The sequence below is a fragment of the Scyliorhinus torazame genome, chromosome 2 (assembly GCF_047496885.1).
Source record: "Scyliorhinus torazame isolate Kashiwa2021f chromosome 2, sScyTor2.1, whole genome shotgun sequence".
NCBI lineage: Eukaryota > Metazoa > Chordata > Chondrichthyes > Carcharhiniformes > Scyliorhinidae > Scyliorhinus > Scyliorhinus torazame.
In genome coordinates, this window is record NC_092708.1 from 94,152,918 (window position 1) to 94,178,411 (window position 25,494).

The 25,494-nt window shown below is 44.3% G+C and overlaps 1 protein-coding gene across 4 annotated transcripts in view; it reads left to right on the forward strand.

Annotated features, from left to right (window-relative positions):
* LOC140389741 (voltage-gated inwardly rectifying potassium channel KCNH7-like) overlaps window positions 1-25,494 on the forward strand; it is a 732,829-nt gene that overhangs the window by 679,161 nt on the left and 28,174 nt on the right. For all 4 annotated transcript variants that reach the window (XM_072474210.1, XM_072474216.1, XM_072474226.1 and 1 more), the window contains 4 exons: window positions 6,751-6,956; window positions 16,284-16,383; window positions 16,735-16,998; window positions 21,557-21,728. In XM_072474210.1, coding sequence (XP_072330311.1) covers window positions 6,751-6,956; window positions 16,284-16,383; window positions 16,735-16,998; window positions 21,557-21,728 — 742 coding nt within the window. The remainder of the gene's footprint in view (window positions 1-6,750; window positions 6,957-16,283; window positions 16,384-16,734; window positions 16,999-21,556; window positions 21,729-25,494) is intronic.

A 25,494-nucleotide genomic window follows, 5' to 3' on the forward strand; every position in this document is an offset into this window, starting at 1 on the left:
AAGTACAAGTTCAGACCTAACATCGGGTTTATAAACAAGAATATTTAGGAGTAGAGGCAAAGGGGAGGAACAGCACATAGGTCCGGTCTGCCGATTAAAACTGGGATCAGTTCATGCTGCCAGGAGGGAGTCATGTCTTTCAGCAGCACAATGCTAATTTATTTGTGTGCTGCAAATGATTTTCCAACTGCTACATTTATATGTCTACTAGCATGGTTTTTTTGGGAAAGAAAGAGTATATATCTCAATCTGGATTCTCTGTATTTTCCATTTTGGTCAATTAGAGTACAATTCAGGAAAAAGTGCACTCATAATAATAAGACCATAAGACATAGGAGCGGAAGTAAGGCCATTCGGCCCATCGAGTCCCTCCACCATTCAATCATGGCTGATTTCGACTCCATTTACCCGCTCTCTGTGATAATGATAATATAATCTTCATTGTCACAAGTAGGCTTACATTAACACTGCAATTAAGTTACTGTGAAAAGCCCCTAGTCACCACACTCCGGCGCCTGTTCGGGTACACGGAAATATGCATGACCTTATACTGGGCTAGCACTCATTACTTAATACTTGTCCTTACTGCCTTTCATTTCAGAGGGCATTTGAGAGTCAACCATATTGCTGTGAATTTTCAGCAGGGTGGCACAGTGATTAGCACTACTACCTCACAGCGCCAGGGACCCGGGTTCGATTCCAACCTTGGGTGTCTGTGTGGAGTTTGCACTTTCTCCCTGTGTCTGTGTGGGCTTCCCCGAGTGCTCCAGTTTCCAACCACAGTCCAAAGTGCAGATTAGGTGGATTGGCCATGCTAAATTGTCCCTTAGTATCCAGAGGTTGGCTGGGGTTGCAGGGGAGTGGGCCTGGATGTGGTGCTCTTTTGGAGGGTCAGTGCAGACTTGATGGGCTGAATGGCCTCCTTCTGCACTGTAGGGATTCTATGATTTTATGAATCTGATCTGCAGTCACATGTAGGCCAGATCAGGTAAGAATGGCAGATGTCCCTAAAGAACATTAGTGAATCAAATGGTTTTTTAAGACAATTGTTTCATGTTCATTATCAGACTTCTTAATTCCAACTTTTTATTAAATTCAAATTTCACCATCTGCCATGGCAGAATTTAAATCCAGGTCCCCAGATCTTGCTCTGAGTCTCTGGATTACTAGTCCAGTGACAATACAACTATGTCACTTGGGGAGGAGTTGGTGTAATGGTAATGGCACTGGACTAGAATTCCAGAGGTCCAGGCTAGTGTTCTGGAGACACAGGTTTGAATCCTACTATGGTGGAAATTATTCTTTTATAATGTGGAAATAAAAGCTGGTTGGTAATAATGACCATGAAACAATTGTGATAAAAGCCCATCTGATTCACTAATCGCCTTTTGGAGAAGGAAATCTGCTATACTTACCTGTGATACTCTGGCACACATGGTTGACTCTTAAATGAAATAGCCTAGCAATGGCCACTCACTTGTAATGACCCATGGTGGAGGGGTATTATATGGGGGGGATGGAGCATCGGGTCCCGCTATACACAGATGACCTCTTGTTGTATATTACAAACCCAGTGGAGAGCTTTGATAGGATCATGAGGATATTGGTGGAGTTTGGCTCATCCTCAGGGTATAAGCTCAATATGTGGAAGAGCAAATTATTCCCGGTCAATGTGCTGATACAGGGGAAGGGCTTGGAGAAGCTGCCGTTTTGGATGCTCAGGGCACGTTTCTGATACTTGGGGATACGAGTGGCGCATAGTTGGGCCCAGTTGCATTAGCTGAATTTGGCAAATCTGGTGGAGGGGGTGAAAGATGATTTTAAGAAGTGGGATGTTTTGCCCCTGCTGTTGGCTGGAAGGGTTCAGACAGTTAAAATGATGGTGCTGCCGAGATTTCTGTGTGTCTTCCAGAATCTCCCGATTTTTGTGCCCAAATCCGTTTTCAGTTGAGTCAATCGGATGATCTTGGAGTTGATATGGGTGGGTAAGGTACCTTGGATTAGGAGACAGACAGATGGCGAGGGGGCTTAACGTTGCCAATCTTGATGAATTATTATTGGGTGGCGAAGGTGGAGAAAGTCAGGAAGTGGGCAGTGGAGGAGAGGTCAATGTGGGGTCAGATGGAGGAAGCCTCGTGTAGAGGAACGGGTTTGAGGGCACTGTTATTGTCATCTCTTCCATTCTCACTGGCCAGGTACTCCACGTGCCCATTAGTGGTATCAGCTTTGAAGGTATGGAATCAATGGCGGCAGGACTTTAAGATGGAAAGTATGTCACTGTGGGCGCCAATCTGTGGTAACCACAGGTTTATTCCAGCAGGCCTAGACTCCACGTTTATGACATGGGAAAGGGTGGGGAAAGAGTGCTTTAGGGACATTTTAAAATAATAATACTCTTTATTAGTGTCACAAGTAGGCTTACATTAACACTGCAATGAAGTTACTGTGAAAATTCCCTAGTCGCTACATTACAGCATCTGTTAAGGTACAAGACATGGAGCCTAAACGTGGAGTCTAGGCATGCTCAGGAGGCCTTTAGGGCATGGGAGAGAGTGGGGAGAGAGTGCTTTAGGGACTTGTTTGTGGGGGGGGAGGGGGGGGCAGTTTTCAGAGTTGGGAGAATGAGAGGTGGAGTTCCAACTACCAAGGAGGAACATGTTTTGATATCTGCAAGTCAGACACTTTGTCAGGAAGGAGTTGGCTACTTTCCTGAAATTACCATCCCCTGCGCTGCAAAATAAGATTTTGTCTGTGGATGGGATAGGGATGGGTAGGTTTTCGGACATTTACAGGAAGTTGATGGAGAGAGAGAAAATTTTGGTGGAGGAAATAAAATGGAAATGGGAAGAGCTGGGGGTGCCTAAGAAGCCGAGCTATGGAGTGAGGCCCTGTGAAGGGTAAATTTATTCTCCTCAGTGCGAGACTGAGTCTCATCCAAAGTGGTGCATAGGACACACATGACGGTGTCAAGAATGAGCTGGTTCTTTCCAGGATTAGAAAATAGGTGCGGGCAGCGCGCAAGGGGACATGTCCACATGTTTTCGGCGTGTCTGAAGTTGGAAGAGTTTTGGCCTTTGTGGGAGCTATGTCAAAGGTTCTGGGGGTGAAGGTGGCATAAATACCCTGGCCCAAGTGTGGGCATGGGAGAGCCTTCGGAGAGTAGGAGTATATTTAAATAGGTTTTTCTAAATCATCATCACTCCCGAGTGGTCGCTCACCTGGGACTTTACACTGGCAAGGAGAATGGAATTGGCCGGGCTGACCGTGGTCCCATCTCCACATGGATTTCGCAGGACCTTTACAAGGAGCCGGTTTTTATTCATTGTGGATGCCCACTCAGTGTACAGACGTCCACCGCATGTCCACAACAATGTCGCGGGCACAATTTAGAAGCTCCGCCAAACTTTCTGTACGCACGAACTTCCCAAGGCTTTGGTGTCGGAAAGCAGCACGGCCTTCACTAGTGCAGAATTTGGGGATTTCCTGGAAATGAAAGGCATCCGCCATGTAAGGGCTGCTCCTTACCACCCATTCTCCAATGGGTTGGCCGAGCAGGTGGTACAGGCTTTTAAGTTAGGGATGCGGAAGCAGATCTCCTGTTCTCCAGAGACCCGTCTGGCCCGATTCTTATTCTACTCCCACACCATGCAACTACCAGGGTAGTACCCTTGGAGCTGTTAATGGGCTGTTGGCTGCGCACGCAGTTGAGCCTTGTCCTGCCCTATATTGGGGAAAAGGTCCACGATCGACAGGAGCACTCTGACGGGTGTCGACCAAGGCCCATCGGGGATTTTCCGCAAGCGGCCCAGTCTATGTCTGAAATTTAGCCAACAGCTAACGTTGTGGATCCTGGGGATAGTGTTGAAGCAATCAGGACCTGTCTCGTACTCTGTGCGTGTACAGGGGAAGGAGTCGAATAGGCGCATGGACCACCTCTGCAGCTGCGTCCAAAAGGTACTTGAACACCACTCAGAGCTCCTATAGCCAGTGGTACCTCTTCCTCCGGCACAGCCGTTGTTGACCTCTTGTTAGGAGGACCTATCCTTCGATCTGGAACTATGGGATGTCGACTCATCGGACCCCGAGTTTGACATGGAGACTAAATCATCAGGGTGCCCGCCAAACCCAGCATGGTGGAACCACTTAGGCGTTCGACCCGAAAAGGTCGCTCTCCAGTCCAACACACCCCTTCTGGTCTGGCGCAGCGGGCACCAGAGAGACAGCCCCGAGTGAACAGGGTGAAGCCTTAACCTCTCCAGCTGTCGAGATGGACGATGTGCCAGACTTGGGGGGGGAGGGGAAGGGTGTCATAACCCGACCCAAGGTCACGGGGTCTGCACCATCAGGTCCTCATTGATCCTCACCTAAGTAGGATCTCTCCAGATGAGAGGGCAGAGGTACACCCTTAAGCTAGAGGACCTTAGGACCTAAATACCCCAGCCCGAGTGTGGGCTGGGCACAGGAGACCCTTCGGGGAATAGTGGTGTATTCGAATAGATAGCTAGTGTCTTTTTCCAAATCATCATCGCTCCGGGTGTTCACTCGCCTGGGACTTTACAGCAAGGGAATACATGATGAATGGCAGGACCCTGGGAAGCACTGAGGATCAGAGGGACTTTGAGGTGCATATACATGAATCCTCTAAGGTGGACAAAGTGGTTAAGAAGGCACATGCTTTATTAGCTGCGGCATAGATTTTAATAGCAATGACATTATGCTGGAACTGTATAAAACATTGGTTAGGCCACAGCTAGAGTATTGTGTGCAGTTCTGGAATCCAGCTTATAGAAAGGATGTGATAGCGCTGGAAAGGGTGCAGAGGAGATTTAACAGAATGTTGCCTGGGCTGGAGAGTTTTTGTTATGAAGAGAGATTGGATGGACTGGGGTTGTTTTCCATGGAGCAGAGGAGACTGAGGGAGGACATGTTTGAAAGGTATAAAATTATGAAGGGCATAGATAGAATAGACCAGAAGAAACTTATCCCCTTGGTGCAGGGTTCAATAACCAGGGGGCATAGATTTAATGTAAGGGGTAGGGAGTTTAGAGGGTGTGAGGAAAAACTTTTTCGCCCAGAGGGTGGTAGGAAAATGGAACACACTGTCTGAAAGAGTAGTGGAGGCAAAGACCCTCATGACATTTAAGAACTGTTGAGATGTTCACTTGCGATACCAAGGCATACAAGGCTATGGGCCAAGTGCTGGAAAATGGGATTAGAGTACCAAGTGGGCTGTTTTTGCCTGGTGCAGATGCGATGGGCCAAAGGGCCTTTTCTGTGCTGTACACCTCTGACTCTAGGTGCCATACCCACATACTCACCAGAATCACAGCCTGCCGATGTGTCAGACTGCAAGGCGATCATTTTCACCTTTGCTGAAATTCAGCAGTAAAATTATCCCAGTTCTAATCTGGAAGGCGAATCTTTATCCCATTCCAGTAAAACAAATTTACATTGGAGCAGATTTAAAAATCATTTTGCTTTTAATCTGCAGTTATACAAAAAGGTCCTAATGTTACCATTGTACATGATGTATAGGACAGGAGCCTGAACACATGCGATTCCTTTTGAGTAAATTAGGATTTTCTCTGTTCAGCAATGTTCTGCTATTATTGTGCGTTGTGCAGCTGGATCACTGAAGTTAGTGAGATTCTGTTTACTTATTAGTAGCTTGGTAATTATTTGTGAAGTATTAAAAGGTCAGTATGGATGGTTACCTGCTATTTGTTGGTTGAGTCTCATAAAATATTTTAGAAGAAATTATACATCTCAAATGTAGTGATTTCTGAATTTCTTTTAACCGCACAATATCCATAATAAAAGTAGGCCTTTGATTATTTGGTAAAGAAAGTTAATTTACCAGCTGAAATAGCTCAGCTGGGAGAGCGTTAGACTGAAGAAAGCTAGTTTGATTGTGCATCACATCAAATGTTTGTAAGGGTAGAACTGTGTAAAGTTCCTAATATACAGAGCCCTGTGCAACTGCAATGATTGACCTACAATAATAGGTACCTTAAAAAGCATTTTACTTGCTTTTGCTGTGAATTATTTACAGAATTCAGAACAGGGCAGAATGATGACCACATCTGCTTTGAATTGAAGTCCATTTATAACAATCCTAACAAAGTTCAAAAAAGTACTTCCTGCAAATTAAAACAATCTGTTTGAAAACTGCAGTTGTTCTTATGCAGCTTTCTACCTGTCCGGTTGAATTTCCCTTTCAGAAATTGAGGATTACCCAACCAGAATTCAATAAAACTTAGTATATAATCATCAATAAATACAATCTAATTATCTAGAAAAAGAAAATGAATTAGGACAAAATAAATGGGGTGTGTATGTCATTGATATTAAAACTGACCTGTTAAAAGCCCTAGAGAAAAGAATAAAACACTTGAGATTCTGTGCAGAAGCTTATTATTCAGCACAAGCATTCTACATATGTTTTCAGTTACAGAACAGTTGGTTTGAAGTTTCAGTGGCAGCTTCATACATAAGCAGCACCTCTGTGACTTGTTCCACTGAGAAGGTCAGAATGATATCGTACATCATCAGTAAGGCATCAGCACAGACCCCAGGTCGTAAACGTCGAATTCCATGTTTCAATCATTTATTCAAATCTATTTCTCAAGGCATAAAAGAATCAAAAGAAGTTTGGGGAATTTTCTGAATCCAGCATCAGGGGAAAATAGTGACACAAAGATTTATATCCGAGGAACTTTGATTTTTAAAGGAACATCTGTTTCTGTCTAGGGAAAAATGACATCTTTGGTGAAATGATCCATCTTTATGCAAGACCTGGGAAATCTAATGCTGATGTACGAGCATTGACTTACTGCGATTTGCACAAGATCCAGAGGGAAGACCTTTTAGAAGTCTTGGATATGTATCCAGAATTTTCTGACTACTTCTTAACAAACCTCGAACTCACCTTTAATCTGCGAGATGAAGGTTCAAAGGTAACGACTTATTCACTGTGGTTTCTTTACAGCGTATTATATGCAGTTAACAAAAACAGCTCAAATAGCAATGTGCCGACATTTTGTAATGAACCATGTACAAGCATGTCACTGTGCTACATCAGACAGTAGCACTATATCTACACAGTTTGACATTTCCATTAGCTATTGTGATGCTTGAGTCGAGAAAATTAATAAAGTTAATAAAGTTCTTATTTACTTTATTCTAATACGCTTATACCAGTTGAAAATTATCCATATTTAATATCAGTTTACAACATTACAAAACATTTGCTGTACATTGCATATTATTGTGAGATGCATTTTCATTCTTCTAATTGGCCCGACAATTTGTGATTGATTACATTGTCTTCAATAAAGAGTGATGTTGGGCATGAATGCTTCCACTGTATCCCCTTGAGGTGTGCAACGGTACAGAGTCTGTCCCTCCAAAGTTGTATCGGAAGGAAAGACTAGTTCACCATGCAACGCTAGACTACAGATCTGTCACTACAGAAAGGAACAGGTCATGTATTTAATTAAGAGAATGGTATAAGAAATTTCTTTGCATAATGTTAAACTGCGTTAGTTGAAGTCTAGTTTCTATCCATAATTACATTAGTGCCTGTAAGAAAAATAATCCTGATATCAACAGTGTCCTCTCAGGTGAATGTAAAAGATCCCTTTGCATTATTTGAAGACAAGAATGGGAGTTCTTAGTGCCTCAGTCAAGATTTATCCTTTGTCACTAAAAACAGACGATTTGGTCAATGCCTAATAGCTATTTGAACATATATTGGCTGCTGTATTTTCCTTTATTACAACAGTGCTAACAGTTAAAAAGTACTTAATTGATTGTCAGCTGTTTTGGAATGTCCTGAGGCTGTAATCACAGAATCCCTACAGAACAGAAAGAGGCCATTCCACCCATCGAGTCTGCACCGACCCTCTCAAAGACCACCCTGCCTAGGCCCAATCCCCCGCCCTGTAATCTCATCCTGAGGGGCAATTTAGCATGTCCAATCCACCTAACCTGCACATCTTTGGAGCGATTAAAGGGATCACGGAAAATCTATGACACAGAGTCGATTTCAGCGGGAGCGGAGCAGGTTAGTCAATTTCAGCGTGAGCAGTGCGCAAGTGATTTCTGGGAGGTAAGTTTCTCCTTTAAAAACACTTGTCTTTGCAGGAGCAGGCCAGTCGATTTCAGCGGGAGCGGAGCAGGTTAGTCAATTTCAGCGGGAGCAGTGCGCAAGTGATTGCTGGGAGGTAAGTTTCTCCTTTAAAAACACTTGTCTTTGCAGGAGCAGGCCAGTCGATTTCAGCGGGAGCGGAGCAGGTTAGTCAATTTCAGTGGGAGCAGTGCGCAAGTGATTTCTGGGAGGTAGGTTTCTCCTTTAAAAACACTTGTCTTTGCAGGAGCAGGCCAGTCGATTTCAGCGGGAGCGGAGCAGGTTAGTCAATTTCAGCAGGAGCAGTGCGCAAGTGATTGCTGGGAGGTACATTTCTCCTTTAAAAACACTTGTCTTTGCAGGAGCAGGCCAGTCGATTTCAGCGGGAGCGGAGCAGGTTAGTCAATTTCAGCGGGAGCAGTGCGCAAGTGATTGCTGGGAGGTAAGTTTCTCCTTTAAAAACACTTGTCTTTGCAGGAGCAGGCCAGTAGATTTCAGCTGGAGCGGTGCGTTAGTGATTTCTGGGAGACCTTCACTAGAGCAGGCTAGTCAATTTCAGCGGTAAACACTTACCTGGTCCCGTTTTCGGTCCCTCTTTGCTGTTTTTTTTTTAAATTTTAGTGTTTAAGGCGGGAACAGGAAGTTCGACCCGCGGACTTCTGGGAAGACCCTCACCAATAAATTCTGGTGGAGAGGAAACCCGAGACACTACACGTGTAGTGTCTCCCACCCGCCCTCCTCCTCTAACCTAATAATAAAACCCATTGGTGTGAGGTAAGTACCATATTTTATTTTATTTTTTTTAATTTAATTTAGTTGTTAGCCAGATCTTGGTAGAAAGTTAGAGGGATGGCAGGGAAGGGAGTGAAATGTTCCTCCTGCAGGATGTTTGAGGTGAGGGATGCCGTTAGTGTCCCTGCTGATTTTACCTGCAGGAAGTGCTGCCATCTCCAGCTCCTCCAAGACCGAGTTAGGGAACTGGAGCTGGAGTTGGAAGAACTTCGGATCATTTGGGAGGCAAAGGGGGTCATAGATAGCAGCTTCAGGGAATTAGTTACACCAAAGATTGGAGATAGATGGGTAACTGTAAGAGGGACTGGGAAGAAGCAGTCAGTGCAGGGATCCCCTGCGGTCGTTCCCCTGAGAAAAAAGTATACCGCTTTGGATACTTGTGGGGGGGACGAGTTACCAGGGGTAAGCCATGGGGTACAGGCCTCTGGCACGGAGTCTGTCCCTGTTGCTCAGAAGGGAAGGGGGGAGAGGAGCAGAGCATTAGTTACTGGGGACTCGATAGTCAGGGGCACAGATAGGAGATTTTGTGGGAGCGTGAGAGACTCACGTTTGGTATGTTGCCTCCCAGGTGCAAGGGTACGTGATGTCTCGGATCGTGTTTTCCGGGTCCTTAGAGGGGAGGGGGAGCAGCCCCAAGTCGTGGTCCACATTGGCACGAACGACATAGATAGGAAAGGGGACAAGGATGTCAGGCAGGCTTTCAGGGAGCTAGGATAGGAGCTCAGAACTAGAACAAACAGAGCTGTTATCTCTGGGTTGTTGCCCATGCCACGTGATAGTGAGATGAGGAATAGGGAGAGAGAGCAATTAAACACGTGGCTACAGGGATGGTGCAGGCGGGAGGGATTCAGATTTCTGGATAACTGGGGCTCTTTCTGGGGAAGGTGGGACCTCTCCAGACAGGATGGTCTACATCTGAACCTGAGGGGCACAAATATCCTGGGGGGGAGATTTGTTAGTGCTCTTTGGGGGGGTTTAAACTAATGCAGCAGGGGCATGGGAACCTGGATTGTAGTTTTAGGGTAAGGGAGAATGAGAGTATAGAGGTCAGGAGCACTGATTTGACGTTGCAGGAGGGGGCCAGTGTTCAGGTAGGTGGTTTGAAGTGTGTCTACTTCAATGCCAGGAGTATACGAAATAAGGTAGGAGAACTGGCAGCATGGGTTGGTACCTGGGACTTCGATGTTGTGGCCATTTCGGAGACATGGATAGAGCAGGGACAGGAATGGATGTTGCAGGTTCCGGGGTTTAGGTGTTTTAGTAAGCTCAGAGAAGGAGGCAAAAGAAGGGGAGGTGTGGCGCTGCTAGTCAAGAGCAGTATTACGGTGGCGGAGAGGATGCTAGATGGGGACTCATCTTCCGAGGTAGTATGGGCTGAGGTTAGAAACATGAAAGGAGAGGTCACCCTGTTGGGAGTCTTCTATAGGCCTCCAAATAGTTCTAGGGATGTAGAGGAAAGGATGGTGAGGATGATCCTGGATAAGAGCGAAAGTAACAGGGTAGTTATTATGGGAGACTTTAACTTTCCAAATATTGACTGGAAAAGATATAGTTCGAGTACAATAGATGGGTCATTTTTTGTACAGTGTGTGCAGGAGGGTTTCCTGAAACAGTATGTTGACAGGCCAACAAGAGGCGAGGCCACGTTGGATTTGGTTTTGGGTAATGAACCAGGCCAGGTGTTGGATTTGGAGGTAGGAGAGCACTTTGGGGACAGTGACCACAATTCGGTGACGTTTACGTTAATGATGGAAAGGGATAAGTATACACCGCAGGGCAAGAGTTATAGCTGGGGGAAGGGCAATTATGATGCCATTAGACGTGACTTGGGGGGGATAAGGTGGAGAAGTAGGCTGCAAGTGGTGGGCACACTGGATAAGTGGAGCTTGTTCAAGGATCAGCTACTGCGTGTTCTTGATAAGTATGTACCGGTCAGGCAGGGAGGAAGGCGTCGAGCGAGGGAACCGTGGTTTACCAAAGAAGTGGAATCTCTTGTTAAGAGGAAGAAGGAGGCCTATGTGAAGATGAGGTGTGAAGTTTCAGTTGGGGCGATGGATAGTTACAAAGTAGCGAGGAAGGATCTAAAGAGAGAGCTAAGACGAGCAAGGAGGGGACATGAGAAGTATTTGGCAGGTAGGATCAAGGAAAACCCAAAAGCTTTCTATAGGTATGTCAGGAATAAGCGAATGACTAGGGAACGAGTAGGACCAGTCAAGGACAGGGATGGGAAGTTGTGTGTGGAGTCTGAAGAGATAGGCGAGATATTAAATGAATATTTTTCGTCAGTATTCACTCACGAAAAAGATAATGTTGTGGAGGAGAATGCTGAGACCCAGGCTAATAGAATAGATGGCATTGAGGTACGTAGGGAAGAGGTGTTGGCAATTCTGGACAGGCTGAAAATAGATAAGTCCCCGGGTCCTGATGGGATTTATCCTAGGATTCTCTGGGAGGCCAGGGAAGAGATTGCTGGACCTTTGGCTTTGATTTTTATGTCATCATTGGCTACAGGAATAGTGCCAGAGGACTGGAGGATAGCAAATGTGGTCCTTTTGTTCAAAAAGGGGAGCAGAGACAACCCCGGCAACTATAGACCGGTGAGCCTCACGTCTGTAGTGGGTAAAGTCTTGGAGGGGATTATAAGAGACAAGATTTATAATCATCTAGATAGGAATAATATGATCAGGGATAGTCAGCATGGCTTTGTGAAGGGTAGGTCATGCCTCACAAACCTTATCGAGTTCTTTGAGAAGGTGACTGAACAGGTAGACGAGGGTAGAGCAGTTGATGTGGTGTATATGGATTTCAGCAAAGCGTTTGATAAGGTTCCCCACGGTAGGCTATTGCAGAAAATACGGAGGCTGGGGATTGAGGGTGATTTAGAGATGTGGATCAGAAATTGGCTAGCTGAAAGAAGACAGAGGGTGGTGGTTGATGGGAAATGTTCAGAATGGAGTTCAGTTACAAGTGGAGTACCACAAGGATCTGTTCTGGGGCCGTTGCTGTTTGTCATTTTTATCAATGACCTAGAGGAAGGCGCAGAAGGGTGGGTGAGTAAATTTGCAGACGATACTAAAGTCGGTGGTGTTGTCGATAGTGTGGAAGGATGTAGCAGGTTACAGAGGGATATAGATAAGCTGCAGAGCTGGGCTGAGAGGTGGCAAATGGAGTTTAATGTAGAGAAGTGTGAGGTGATTCACTTTGGAAGGAATAACAGGAATGCGGAATATTTGGCTAATGGTAAAGTTCTTGGAAGTGTGGATGAGCAGAGGGATCTAGGTGTCCATGTACATAGATCCCTGAAAGTTGCCACCCAGGTTGATAGGGTTGTGAAGAAGGCCTATGGAGCGTTGGCCTTTATTGGTAGAGGGATTGAGTTCCGGAGTCAGGAGGTCATGTTGCAGCTGTACAGAACTCTGGTACGGCCGCATTTGGAGTATTGCGTACAGTTCTGGTCACCGCATTATAGGAAGGACGTGGAGGCTTTGGAGCGGGTGCAGAGGAGATTTACCAGGATGTTGCCTGGTATGGAGGGAAAATCTTATGAGGAAAGGCTGATGGACTTGAGGTTGTTTTCGTTGGAGAGAAGAAGGTTAAGAGGAGACTTAATAGAGGCATACAAAATGATGAGGGGGTTAGATAGGGTGGACAGTGAGAGCCTTCTCCCGCGGATGGAAATGGCTAGCACGAGGGGACATAGCTTTAAACTGAGGGGTAATAGATATAGGACAGAGGTCAGAGGTAGGTTCTTTACGCAAAGAGTAGTGAGGCCGTGGAATGCCCTACCTGCTACAGTAGTGAACTCGCCAACATTGAGGGCATTTAAAAGTTTATTGGATAAACATATGGATGATAATGGCATAGTGTAGGTTAGATGGCTTTTGTTTCGGTGCAACATCGTGGGCCGAAGGGCCTGTACTGCGCTGTATCGTTGTATGTTCTATGTTCTAAGGAGGCCATTCAGCCTATTGTTGCTGTGCCAATGGAAGAAGAGCTATCCAATCTCAGTGAATATGATTATATTGCTTGACTAATCGGTGGGACACCCCTTGAAGTTTTGAGGAGCACTTTGCTGCTTTGTTGGCTCATCTGTGTCAGGTGTGCTTTTGGCTTATCCAAATCCAAATTCTAGATCGAAGCTGAGTGACTTCATTTGTTTTATTCTTATTATGCTTTCTTGTAGCATTTGATATAACTCAGTAGCTTGCTCGACCATCGTGGTACATTCAAGGTGCTATGTAAATGTAAATTTCTTGATTTGTCTTTATTTCTAGCAAGCTGTTTGTGTTTTTTGCCCTGAAAATAACTTTAAGCTTGAGTGATCAAATCAATTATTCTATTTATCATCCGCACAAAATGCATCCTATGATGGGTTAGCAGTGGCACAGTGGTGCTATCACTGGATTAGAAATCCAGAGAGCTAGGGCACCTGCGGATGCTGGTTTGAAAAACCATGGCAGATAGTGAAATGTGAATTCAATAAAAGTCTAATATTGACCACAAAACCATTGCCGGTTATCGTAAAAGCCCACCTGGTTCACCAATGTTGTTTGGGGAAGCAAATCTCTCATCCTTGCCTGGTTTGGCCTACATGCGGCTCCAGATCCACAGCAATATAGCTGACTCTCAAATGCCCTCAGAAATTTAGGGCAGTTGGGAATGAGTAATAAATGCTGGCTCAGCCAGCGGCGTCGACGTCCCATAAATGAATTTTAAAAATATTGCTTTCAACTCATTTGAACACATAATAATAATCTTTATTGTCACAAGTAGGCTTACATTGTTACTGCGAAAAGCCCCCAGTCGCCACACTCTGGTGCCTGTTTGGGTACACTGAGGGAGAATTCACAATGTCCAATTCACCTAACAGCACGTCTTTCAGGACTTGTGGGAGGAAACTGGAGCATCAGGAGGAAACCCACGCAGACATAGGGAGAATGTGCAGACCCCGCACAGACAGTGACCCAAGCCAGGAATCGAACCTGGGACCCTGGCGCTGTGAAGTAACAGTGCTACCCACTGTGCTACCGTGCCACCCATATCCCATTAGTGTTCAGTCAGTGCCAGAGAGCTTGGTTATATAAAACTCTGAGTTTGCTTGCAAGACGAATGGAAGCAATGCAACAGTTGATGTCACAGTAATTAAAATCAGACAGAGTTAAATCATTAAACAGTGTTAATAATGGCTTAACAATTAAACAGTATCAAATTCTCTTTAAGTATTTAGTCAACATGCTCAGACTTGAAGATGCAGGGGAAGATTTCACTCTGGAGTTACACTAGCAACCACTGTAACTGCCAATAGGTCAAACAGAAATTCAGGTGGGAAACCATTCTGCTGGCTCCCACTCCCCATTACCACTTGCAAAAATTATCAGAAGCCTTCATTACTTCTGCCCAAGCATGATCAGGTGTGTGTTCAATTACATACTTGCAAAATGTAACATTTTAGCACCAGCAGTGGATCAGTGGCAGCATCCTGACTTCTCAATCGGAACATTCTGGGTTCAAGTCACATTCCAGATACTTGTGCTTACAAGCTAGATTGACATTCCTGTGCAGTATTGAGGGTGTGCTACGCTGTCATCAAAAATTCTTAATTGGCTGTAAAGTGCTTTGGGATGTTCTGAGGTTGTGGAAGGGGCTATATAAATGCAAGTTTCTTTTTCTTTCAATATTTTTTCAGCTGCACCAGAAACAAGTCAGCTCTGGTACAGACATCAATTGCACCGGAAGACAACTGAAATTATTTCAATGAGCATAGCCTTAGGGTGATGCCCTGGCCCAAAGTGATTGGAGCAATTCAACCACCCACCAGGATCCTACTGAGTGCTGCTGCTGGCATTTTAGTATTGGAGCACCTCTCTGTGAACACTTTCAGTTCTGCTTTAAGGGATTTGACTATGGCAACTTAAAATATAGCCCTTAATAATTTCCGCACATCAACAGATAAATTGCAGTGATATATTTGATATAATCAAGTCAAAGTGCAGCCACTTATTTTTAGAATAAACCTATCTACGATATTAAAATAAATAACCTGGGGAATTATTGCAGTTGTTTCTAAATCAAATCACAGGCATTTTCGTAAAAGATGTTTGGTCTTTGAAAATATATGTGTGTACTGTAACATTATAACTAAATAACATAAGCCTTTTATATTACTCTCACAAAGTCACAAAGGTTAGAAATAAAATGTTCCAGGCAACATATTTGATGAAATCCTACCAAGAAAATTATAATAAAATGATTATTCTTGTTAACGTATGAAGTTACCGACTTTGTAAGAAAAATAACATAATATTTTTTGAATAATAAGGATTCAATGTGTGGATTCAGAGGGATCTGGGTATCTCTGTGCATGAATCACAGAATGTTAACAGCAAACAATTGAAGTATAAAAGTTAAGACCGCTTACTACAATTGTAAAATGCCTTGTAAGACCACACCTGGGGCACTCTGTGCAGCCTGGTCTCCTTCCTGAAGGAAGGGCACACGTGCACTAGAGGGAGTAACAATGAAGGTTCACTTGAGGTTAAGGGGATTGTCCTATGAGAAGAGATTGAGTAGACGAGGATACGCGCTGGAATTTAGGAGAAAGATAGAGGGTGTAATTCAAACATTTAAAATTCTTAAAGGCTTGATAGTGTAGATGGTGAAAAACTATTTACCCTATAGTGTCTGGACAATGCGTCACAGTCTCACAATAAGTCTTCAGCCATTTAGGACCGAGATGATGAGAAATTTCTTCACTCAAAGTGTTTTGAATATTTTTAATTCACCACCACAGAGAGCCACGGATGCTCATACATTGAGCATATTTAAGACAGAGTTCAATAGATTTTGGGTAGTAAAAGTATTATGGAAGATGGGGATAATGCAGAGAAGTGGAGATAGGCAAGAAATCTGCTTTATCTTAAAATGGCAGAGCAGGTTTGAAGGTCTATTCCAGCTCCTACATCTTATTTACTTCCATTCAAATGCAATTAGATGTTATTATTATTTATCTGAACAATGTTGAATGGACTGAATGGTTTAAACTAGGACGGCACCTCAACCAAAGAAGATTGATTCAGTTTTGGCCAGTTTATGAAGCATTTGAAGGGGAATCTCTTAAAGGTATCATATCCTGACACACCCTGCCATTAGACTTTTCTCCTGATTGACGTTTATATTGACATCAGAAAAATTGTTAAGTTGGCAGCCGAGCAATTATTGCACGTCTGATGTCATAGTCAACATTACCCTTCATTGTTTTTCATGTCCTTTAAACCCTGGTTCAGTAAAAGTTGAAATATTTCTGTCTCTTTAACAATAATTACTCTTGTCTGAAGTCACCAACTGCTGTTCTATCGTATTCTAGGCAGACATGCTACTCAGAGCTGAAACAAGTGATGACTCAGATGAGGAGATTCCCAGACCTCGAAGAAGAAAACTTTCCTTCAAAAGGAAAACAAATGAAGGTAATTTATCTCTTGTGTTTAGCGTTGGTCCTTAAATCAAAATATAGCGAACACGTCAATATTTTCAATTTAAACTATTACTGTTCTTCATGCTGAACTGCATGATTATATTGAAACCAGAGTGGAATGTGAATAGTAAGCTGAATTTGATCTTAGATGGATTTCAAGTAATGGATAGTAATTGCTAAATGCTTTACCAACCCTTACTATGGAATTTATATCGACAATTAAGCATGTCTATTGATGGGAACCTGTAAGAAGGCTAATTATCAAAGGCCAGCCTACATCCATGTGTTTGACCCATGTATAATTGCAATCACTCACTTTGTTCAGTAATATTTGCCATTGCAGATGATAATGAAAATGACTATGAGATCCATGAGGCATCTCAAGATACCTCGCAAGGTGACCGGCGGCATTATTATGAAAGAAGGGATTCGGAAGCAAAGCGGGGGGCATCGTCGTCCTTTTCTACCTCTGTTGATGAGGAGAAGAAACCATTATGTTCTGGCATATTGGACTATCCTTCAGAGATAGAAGAGAGCTGCAAACTGGGGTTTGCACATGGATCCGACATGCGAAGCAGAAAAGCTGAAAGAAGAACCAAGATATCCGGTAAGGTTTCAGAACAAAATTCAGCAAAGCTGATGTCAGTGAAGACTTCTGGTTATTAAATATAATATGGCAAATTTCACCCTCACAAATCTCGTTTTTGGCCTCTCGGGATATTTAGCGGCCATTATGAGGTTTGCATCTGCGACTAATGGGCCTGCTAACCTCCACCCCAAGTGCTTATCTATGTACAGATATACAGGGTATAGTCCAAGCTCGGAGCTAATTCCATGCTGCCTTCTGCACAGGTCTCTGCCCCAGCCACAACTTTCTCTAGACTCTGGTCATGTGACCTTTTGGATTACATTATGGGCATTATGGTTCCCAAACCCACATTAACCCTTGCCACACCCTTATATTACACCCCCCCCCCCCCCAATCAAATCTTTTCCCAACGTATTTACATGACCATTAAAAGTTTGTGTGGGTACAGCCTTAAATTCTGTGCAGGTTTCAAAGATGGCCCTGCAGGAAGCGTTTATTTGAAGAGACTTCCCTGACTCATTGGGTTTAGGTGGGCTCCTGCTGTGATGGTGATCCTGGCCTCTTTGTCTCTCCCTTTCTGCAGCAATTCACTTAATGGGCTATTCTGGGCCTTCCCTGCGCTATTGATTTTCAGATGTTTGAACATTGCTTCCTGGCTTTGGCATGGTTTTTTTTTAACAGCGATTGTTTCTTGCTGTTTGCAACAAGTTCAGCCACCACATGGCAATGCACCGACACAGAGCCTGGACTGTCTGTGTGGTACTTTCAGAAATGGGCTGCTCTGATTTTTAAAAGACTAAAAACGTTTTTTAACTAGATTTGGCCAAGAACTTAATTGTTCAGCTCACCTCCGCTAGGTCCTTTGACTCTGAACTCTGTGGGTATTCAAACTGGACCTCAACGAGAAGTTATGGAATCCTCGGCTGCAGAGTGGAGTTTTTTTCATCAGCCCTATGCTTCCAATGCTGCAATGGAGCTTCTCTCAGGTGATCTATCTCTGTGTCTTCACTTCAGATGCTTTCAGTCAGGTCAGAATGCTGATCCTTTAACTTTTCAGCTTTTGAATTTCTGCTCCAGCTTCTCTGAGGTTCTGGGTTTCTCCAAGAGCTACCAAGTAATAAGTTGCTTATTCAGTAGGTCTCATTAAGAGGTTCTGAGCATTGTATGGTTAAACATAAAGTTCATTGATAAGATATAACTTTGCACGGATATACAGAGTGTAATCAAAACTAGGAGCTAATTCCGTGCTGGCTTCTACACAGGTCTCTGTCCAGTCCACATCTGTCTGTAGCATCTGGTCAAGTGACCTGTTACATTACTCTGTGGCTGGTACTGTTCCCAGTCCCACATTAGCTCTTACTATGCTAGATACCCTTACACTACAAATTAGTGAGGCATATCAATCAGCCAAGAAACAAACTAAACTAACCTTTGATCTAATAATTAACATCCCATCATTTAAACATGTGTAAGCAGCTTCAGTTAAGAAATATTTCATTTCCTGCTCAAGTTACCTGAAAATATTTGTTTGGATAATCCTCCATCTCTAAATAAATCATGTTATAATTATTACTTTTAATATCTCTGATTTTGTATTGATGAAAACCAGTTCTAGATATTTTAATAAAACTATTATCAGCAGTTAATAAATATTGGATTAAATGTGTCTTTTTCCAATTGGCAGACAGTGACTAGTGGGGTATCACAGGATCTGTGCTAGGACCCTAACTGTTCACATTATACATTAATGATTTGGACGAGGGAATTAAATGTATCTCCAAATTTGCAGTTGATACAAAGTTGGGTGGGAGGGTGAGCTGTGAGGAGGATTCAGAGATGCTTCAGCGGGATTTGGACAGGCTGAGTGACTGTGATGATGCATTATAATATGGATAAATATGAGGTTATCCGCTTCGGTAGCAAAAATAGGAAAGCAGTTTATTATCTGAATGGCTATAAATTGAGAGAGGTGGATACTCAGCCAGACCTGAGTGTCCTTGTATATCTGTCGCTGAAAGTAAGCGCACAGGTACAGCAGGCAGTAAAGGCGACAAATGGTTTGTTGACCTTCATAGCGAGAGGATTTAAGTATAGGAATAGCGATGTTTTACTGCAATTTTATAGGGAATTGGTGATGCCACACCTGGAGTATTGTGTGCAGTTCTGGTGTCCTTATCTGAGAAAGAATGTTGATTAGTTGACAAGGGGAGCCCGTCGATGTGGTATCTTTGGACTTTCAGAAATCGTTTGACAAAGTCCCACATAAGAGATTATCATGCAAGATAATGCATGGGATTGGGGGAAATGTATTGAGGTGGATAGAAAGCTGGTTGGCAGAAAGGAAACAAAGAGTAGGAATTAGTAGGAGTAGGAAGAGTAGGTCCTTTTCAAATTGGCAAACAGGAACTAATGGGATGCCACAGGGATCGGTGGTGGGACTCCAGCTACTCACAATATATATTAATAATTTGAACGAGGGATCAAAATGTAACATCTCAAAGTTTGCAGATGATACCAATTTGGGTGGGAGGGTGAACTGTGACGAGGGTGCAGAGATCTGGACAGGTTGGGTGAGTGGGCAAATCAATGGCAGATGCAATATAATTTGGATAAATGTGAGGCTATTCACTTTGGAAGCAAAAACAAGAAGGCAGATTACTACCTGAATAGCTGTAAATTGAGAGAGGGGAGTGTGCAGCGGGACCTGGGTGTCCTTGTGCACCAGTCGCTGAAGGTAAGCTTGCAGGTGCAGCAGGTGGTAAAGAAGGCAAATGGTATGTTGGCTTTCATTGTGAGAGGTTTCAAGTACAGAAGCAGGGATGTGTTGCTGCAATTATACAGGGCCATGGTGAGGTCACACCTAGAATATTGTGTGCAGTTTTGGTCTCCTTTTCTGAGGATGGATGTTCTTGCTCTCGAGGGAGTGCAGTGAAGGTTTACCACGCTGATCCCAGGGATGGCGGGACTGACGTATGAGGAGAGATTGACTAGGTTAGGATTGTTTTTGCTAGAGTTCAGACGATTGAGAGGGGATCTCATAGAGACTTATAAATTTCTATCAGGACTAGATAGGGTGGATGCAGGGAGGATGTTCCCGATGGTGGGTGTGTTCAGAACCAGGGGTCACAGCCTGAGGATTCGGAGTAAACTATTTAGGTCAGAGATGAGGAGACATTTCTTCACCCAAAGAGTGGTGAGCCTGTGGAATTCATTACCAGAGGAAGTAGTTGATTCTCAGACTTTGAATACATTCAAGAGGCAGCTAGATATGGCACTTGAGGTGAATGGGATCAAGGGTTATGGGGAGAATGCAAGATTAGTCTATTGAATTGGATGATCAGCCATGATTGTGATGAATGGCAGAGTAGGCTCAAAGGGCCGAATGGCCTCTTCCTGCTCCTTTCGTCTAAGTTTCAATGTTCTTGCTATGGAGGGAGTGCAGCAAAGATTTACCAGGCTGATTCCAGGGATGGTGGGACTGTCATCTGAGGAGAGACTAAATCGGTTAGGATTATATTCATTGGAGTTTGGATGAGTGAGAGGGGATCTCATAGGAACTTATAAAATTCTAACAGGATTAGACAGGGTAGATTCAGAAAGAATGTTCCCAATGGTGGGGGGTCCAGAACTAGAGGTTATTGTTAGAGGATAAGGGGTAAACCTTTTAGGACTGAGGTGAGGAGAAATTTCTCCACCCAGAGAATGATGAATCTGTGGAATTCACGACCACAGAAAATAGCTGAGGCCAAAATGTTGGGTAATTTCAAGAAGGAATTAGAGAAAGCTCTTGGGGCTAAAGGAATCAAGGGACATGGGGGGAAGGCGGCATCAGGGTATTGAACTTGATTTGATTTGATTTGATTTATTGTCACATGTACTGAAGTACAGTGAAAAGTATTTTTCTGTGGCCGAGGGAACGTACACAGTACGTACATAGTAGACAAAAGAATAATCAACAGAGAACATTGACAAATGGTACATCGACAAACAGTAATTGGTTACAATGCGGAACAAGGGGCCAAACAAAGCAAATACATGAGCAAGAGCAGCATAGGGAGTCATGAATTGTGTTCTTACAGGGAACAGATCAGTCCGAGGGGGAGTATTTGAGGAGTCTTGTAGCTGTGGGGAAGAAGCTGTTCCTATGTCTGGATGTGCGAGTCTTCAAAATTCTGTACCTTCTGCCTGATGGAAGGGTCTGGAAGAGGGAAATCCCTGGATGTCTTCCTGAGGCAGCGGGAGGTGTATACAGAATCAATGCGGGGGTGGCAAGCTTGTGTGATGCGTTGGGCTGAGTTCACCACAGTCTGCAGTTTCTTGCGATCTTGGACCGAACAGTTGCCATACCAGTTGCCTGACCATGATTGATGGTCAGCCATGATCATAATGAATGACGGAGCAAGCTCGAAGGGCCGAATGTCTTCGTCCTGCTCCTATTTTGTATGCATGTTTCTATGTATCTGCAATATGTTCAACTTTTACTTTGTTATGTTTACTATCACAAGAGGAACACTCTAAAAGTAAATGAAAATGATTTAAGTTAATTTTTGGCTAATTGCTTGCTGGATTTTGTCAGATGCCAATGAGAGACTAAAAGATTGGGAAGGTGGAAAGCCAGCAGAATACCCTGATATGTCTACGCAGTCAGCATCTTCTCATGCAGCTCGTGGTGTCTCAGAGTCAGGAAGCGATATAACATATGGAGAGGTTGAGCACAGACTAGATTTACTTCAGGAACACCTCAGCAGGTAAACAAATCCTCCGACTCGATTTTTCCTATTCAAAACCCATTCCTTGCACAGAGTTACAATAGGGACCATCCTCTGCCAAGAGCAATGGAAAGAGGACATGTTGGGAAAATCTTCACCAACAAGATCAATTCCAATAAGTGGCTTCCACTTTTGGAGGCAGATTTGAAGGTCATATCAGTGCTGATTTGATTTGGTCAAGTGCGCATGAGAAGTGTTTATCTGTATTTTACATTGATGTTTTAAAATTACGGATCAAAGTTCACTGAGTGCATTAAGGAAGCTGCTCTGTTTGACAATGTGGGGATCCTTACTCTGTACCCCGAATATACATGAAATGTGAATCCCTGATGAAATGTATTTCTGCATCATTATGAATCTGGGTTGTTAGTAAAAGGGCAGGTCAGAGGCTGGGAACCCTGTGGCAGGTAACCAACCTCCTGGCTTCCCAAAGCCTGTCCCCCATCGACAAGGCACAAATAAGGAGTGTGATGGAATACTCTCCACTTGACTGGATGAGTGCAGCTCCAACAACACTCAAGAAGCTCAACACCGAGGGCAGCACAGTGGCGCAGTGGTTAGCATTGTTGCCTCACGGCGCCGAGGTCTCAGGTTCGATCCCAGCTCTGGGTCACTGTCCGTGTGGAGCTTGCACATTCTCCCTGTGTTTGCGTGGGTTTCGCCCCCACAATCCAAAGATGTGCAGGGTAGGTGGATTGGCCACGCTAAATTACCCCTTAATTGGAAAATATGAATTGGGTACTCTAAATTTTTTTTAAAAGAAGCTCAACACCATTCAGGATAAAGCAGCCCACTTTGATTGGCATCCCATTCACTCCCTCCACCACCAAAGCACAGTGACAGCAGTCTGTACCATCTATAAAATGTACTGCAGCAATGCACCAAGGCTTCTTTGACAACACCTTCCAAACCTGTGACCTCTAACACCTAGAAAAACAAGGGGGGCAGGTGCATGGGAACACCATTACATACAAGTTCCCCTCCAAGCCACACGCAATCCTGATTTTGAGGAGTATCACCATTCCTTCACTGTCGCTGGGTCAATATTCTGCTCTTCCTTCATAACACAATTGTGGGTATACCTGCAACACACGTAATGAAGTGCTTTAAGAAGGCAGCTCACCGCCACCTTCTCAAGGGCAATTAGGGATGGGCAACAAATGCTGGTCTAGCCAGCGAACCCCACAACTCTTCAATGAATTTTTTAAAAAAACAAGTGTGACTAACAGAGACGATAAATGACTGCTCCAAGATTTTTTTTAAGAAATTGGAAAAGGATATAAACCTATTCTAAATGCATTATTGTGGTTCACGTGGATTAAACAGTATTCTTGACTCATTTCTAAGAATGAATAAACAATCTGGAAAATGGGATGGAAATTGGTGCACATTCTCACTTTTTCAGGCATAAAACAAGAGCAAAGCATATCCATTTGGCAGTGAGACTGCCTGTTTCAATCTACAGTTGTCACACTACCAAATTTCTGAGGGCCAATATTCAGGTTTGTTATATGAATGAGGAGCCAGGAGAAGTAGAAGTATTCCTTCTGGCGCTGCAGCAGTTCCAAAGACCGTTTGCAAGAACGGCTCAGCATCCGCCTGATCACCTGCTGCCACCCCCTCCCCATGCCTCACTGCCAAATCTACACCACAAAATCCCACAGGTCCTATCTGGAGACCACTGCCAAAAATTGATGTCCACTTCACAAATGAGCTGGCTGGGGAAGCATAACTCTTGAGTCTAATTTGAAAGAGGATCAAAACCCAATTTAAATCAAACCTACCTGTTCTGGTACCAGAATCACTCCCTGTGTCCTGTTCATATAGGCTGGTGCTCTAGTTTCTTCACCAATAAGTTCTTCAGAGTACACTAAATCTCTTTACAATTTGTTTTGTTAATCTATATGTACAGTGATTTAATACACTGGGTGGAATTTAGCAAGCCCATTCGCCGCAAGCGCAAATCCCATTATGTCGCAAAGTCTCACGGGAGGGCGATAACAGTTTGAGACCTTCCCACAATCTGTCAGTTACATAATCAGGTCCATGCCCTGGGTATGAACCAGATTTTCATAATTTTAAATACGTTAATATCTACTAACTGATCTTGATGCCGTAATGTCCACTCATGCCTTATCCTCTCACCCACCCGGCATGATGCCACGCTGAAGCGAATCACTACTGCCTTTCAAAAACGAAAACCAGCCGCAATGACCACGACGGGGGCACGGAGGTCAGTGTACGGCCAGGCTGTCACTGCCAGGTTGGCACTGCCGGGGGTAGGCCCTTTAGTGAGCACCATTGGGTGGGGGTACTCCTTACGTGGGGGGACCTGATGGTTGATGGGGAGGAGGGCTTATGCAGGCATGGGGTGGAGGGTGCTGGAGACTATAAAGGGGATGCGGGTGGTGCCAGTGGGGAGGGGGGTTTAGGTCACTCTGATGCTTGTGCAATGTTGAGTGTGGGGGGGACAATCTTTGATTGCTGGGAGTGGTTACTCTTCTGCAACAAGTGTTGGGGGCTGTTCCTCTTGTCAGTTGGGGGGGGGGGGGGGAACAATGTCTGTGACGGGAGATCCTGATGACCGTGTTGGGGCGGGGGAGTCCGAATGACTGTGGGGTAGGTTGTAGAGGTCTTTTATATTTGAGACCGGAGCGCCCTTCATAAAGGCTTTACCGGCTTGTTTAGCAACACCCATCCCCCCCCCCCCCCCCCCCCACACACACACACACACACACACACGCCACCCCAGCTAGCTGTGTAATCATTGCTATCCCTTTGAATTTGCACAGAGTGCTATTAAATCTGGTAATAAAAGGCATCTGTGAAACCAACGAGTTTCACACAGTTTTTCTTGCCCGATCCAGCACTCTTTAGTTAGCGCTGCTGCCTCACAGCACCAGGGACCAGGATTTGATTCCAGCCTGGGGTGATTGTTTGTGCGGAGTTTGCACTTTCTCCCCGTGTCTGTGTGAGTTTCATCTGGTTTCTCCGGATTCCTCCCACTGTCCAAAGATGAGCAGGTAAGGTGGTTTGGCCATGCTAAATTGCCCCTTAGTGTCCAGTGATGTGTAGGTTAGGTTACGGGGATAGGGAGGGTTAGGCAGAGCCTGGGTGGAGTGCTCTTTAGCACGGTCGGTGCAGACTTGATGGGCCGAATGGCCTCCTTCTGCACTGCAAGGATTCTATGATTCTGTGCCATTTGAGGAAAATGCCGCCCAATATTTCTACATGTTAATTAACTTAATGCCATGGAGTACTGCAGCACAGAGTTACAACATTTGCAACAATTTCCCACAAGATTAATTGATACCCTGACCAATAGGGACTGATGTTTCCTTGCTCTACCTGGTGCTACCAGGGTGTTACCAGCGTCAAATGGGACCAGAATCCTTATCTCCCGCACAGATAGCTCCATTTTGAAAGTAGCTATTACCTGGCTTCAATGTGCCTGTGGTATGTCGGGTAGTATACGTCGCTTTTAAGATGCCTATAGAGGTCCAATGACTGAAATAATTTTTGCGGAACCTGGAGGAACAGGAATGTTCAACTGGATCCTTAAAAAATATAATCTGGGCTAATGTCACCCAGCCTTCAAGTCCATAGTTTGCTGGCAGTTGAGATGGTCTGATATCAATTGTGAGCTACAATGAGGGTGCCCATTAGTAAATGAGGCCATATTTTCACTTCAAGTCTGCATGACCAGTCAGCAAGCTCCATGGGTCCATTCTCCACAAAACAAAAT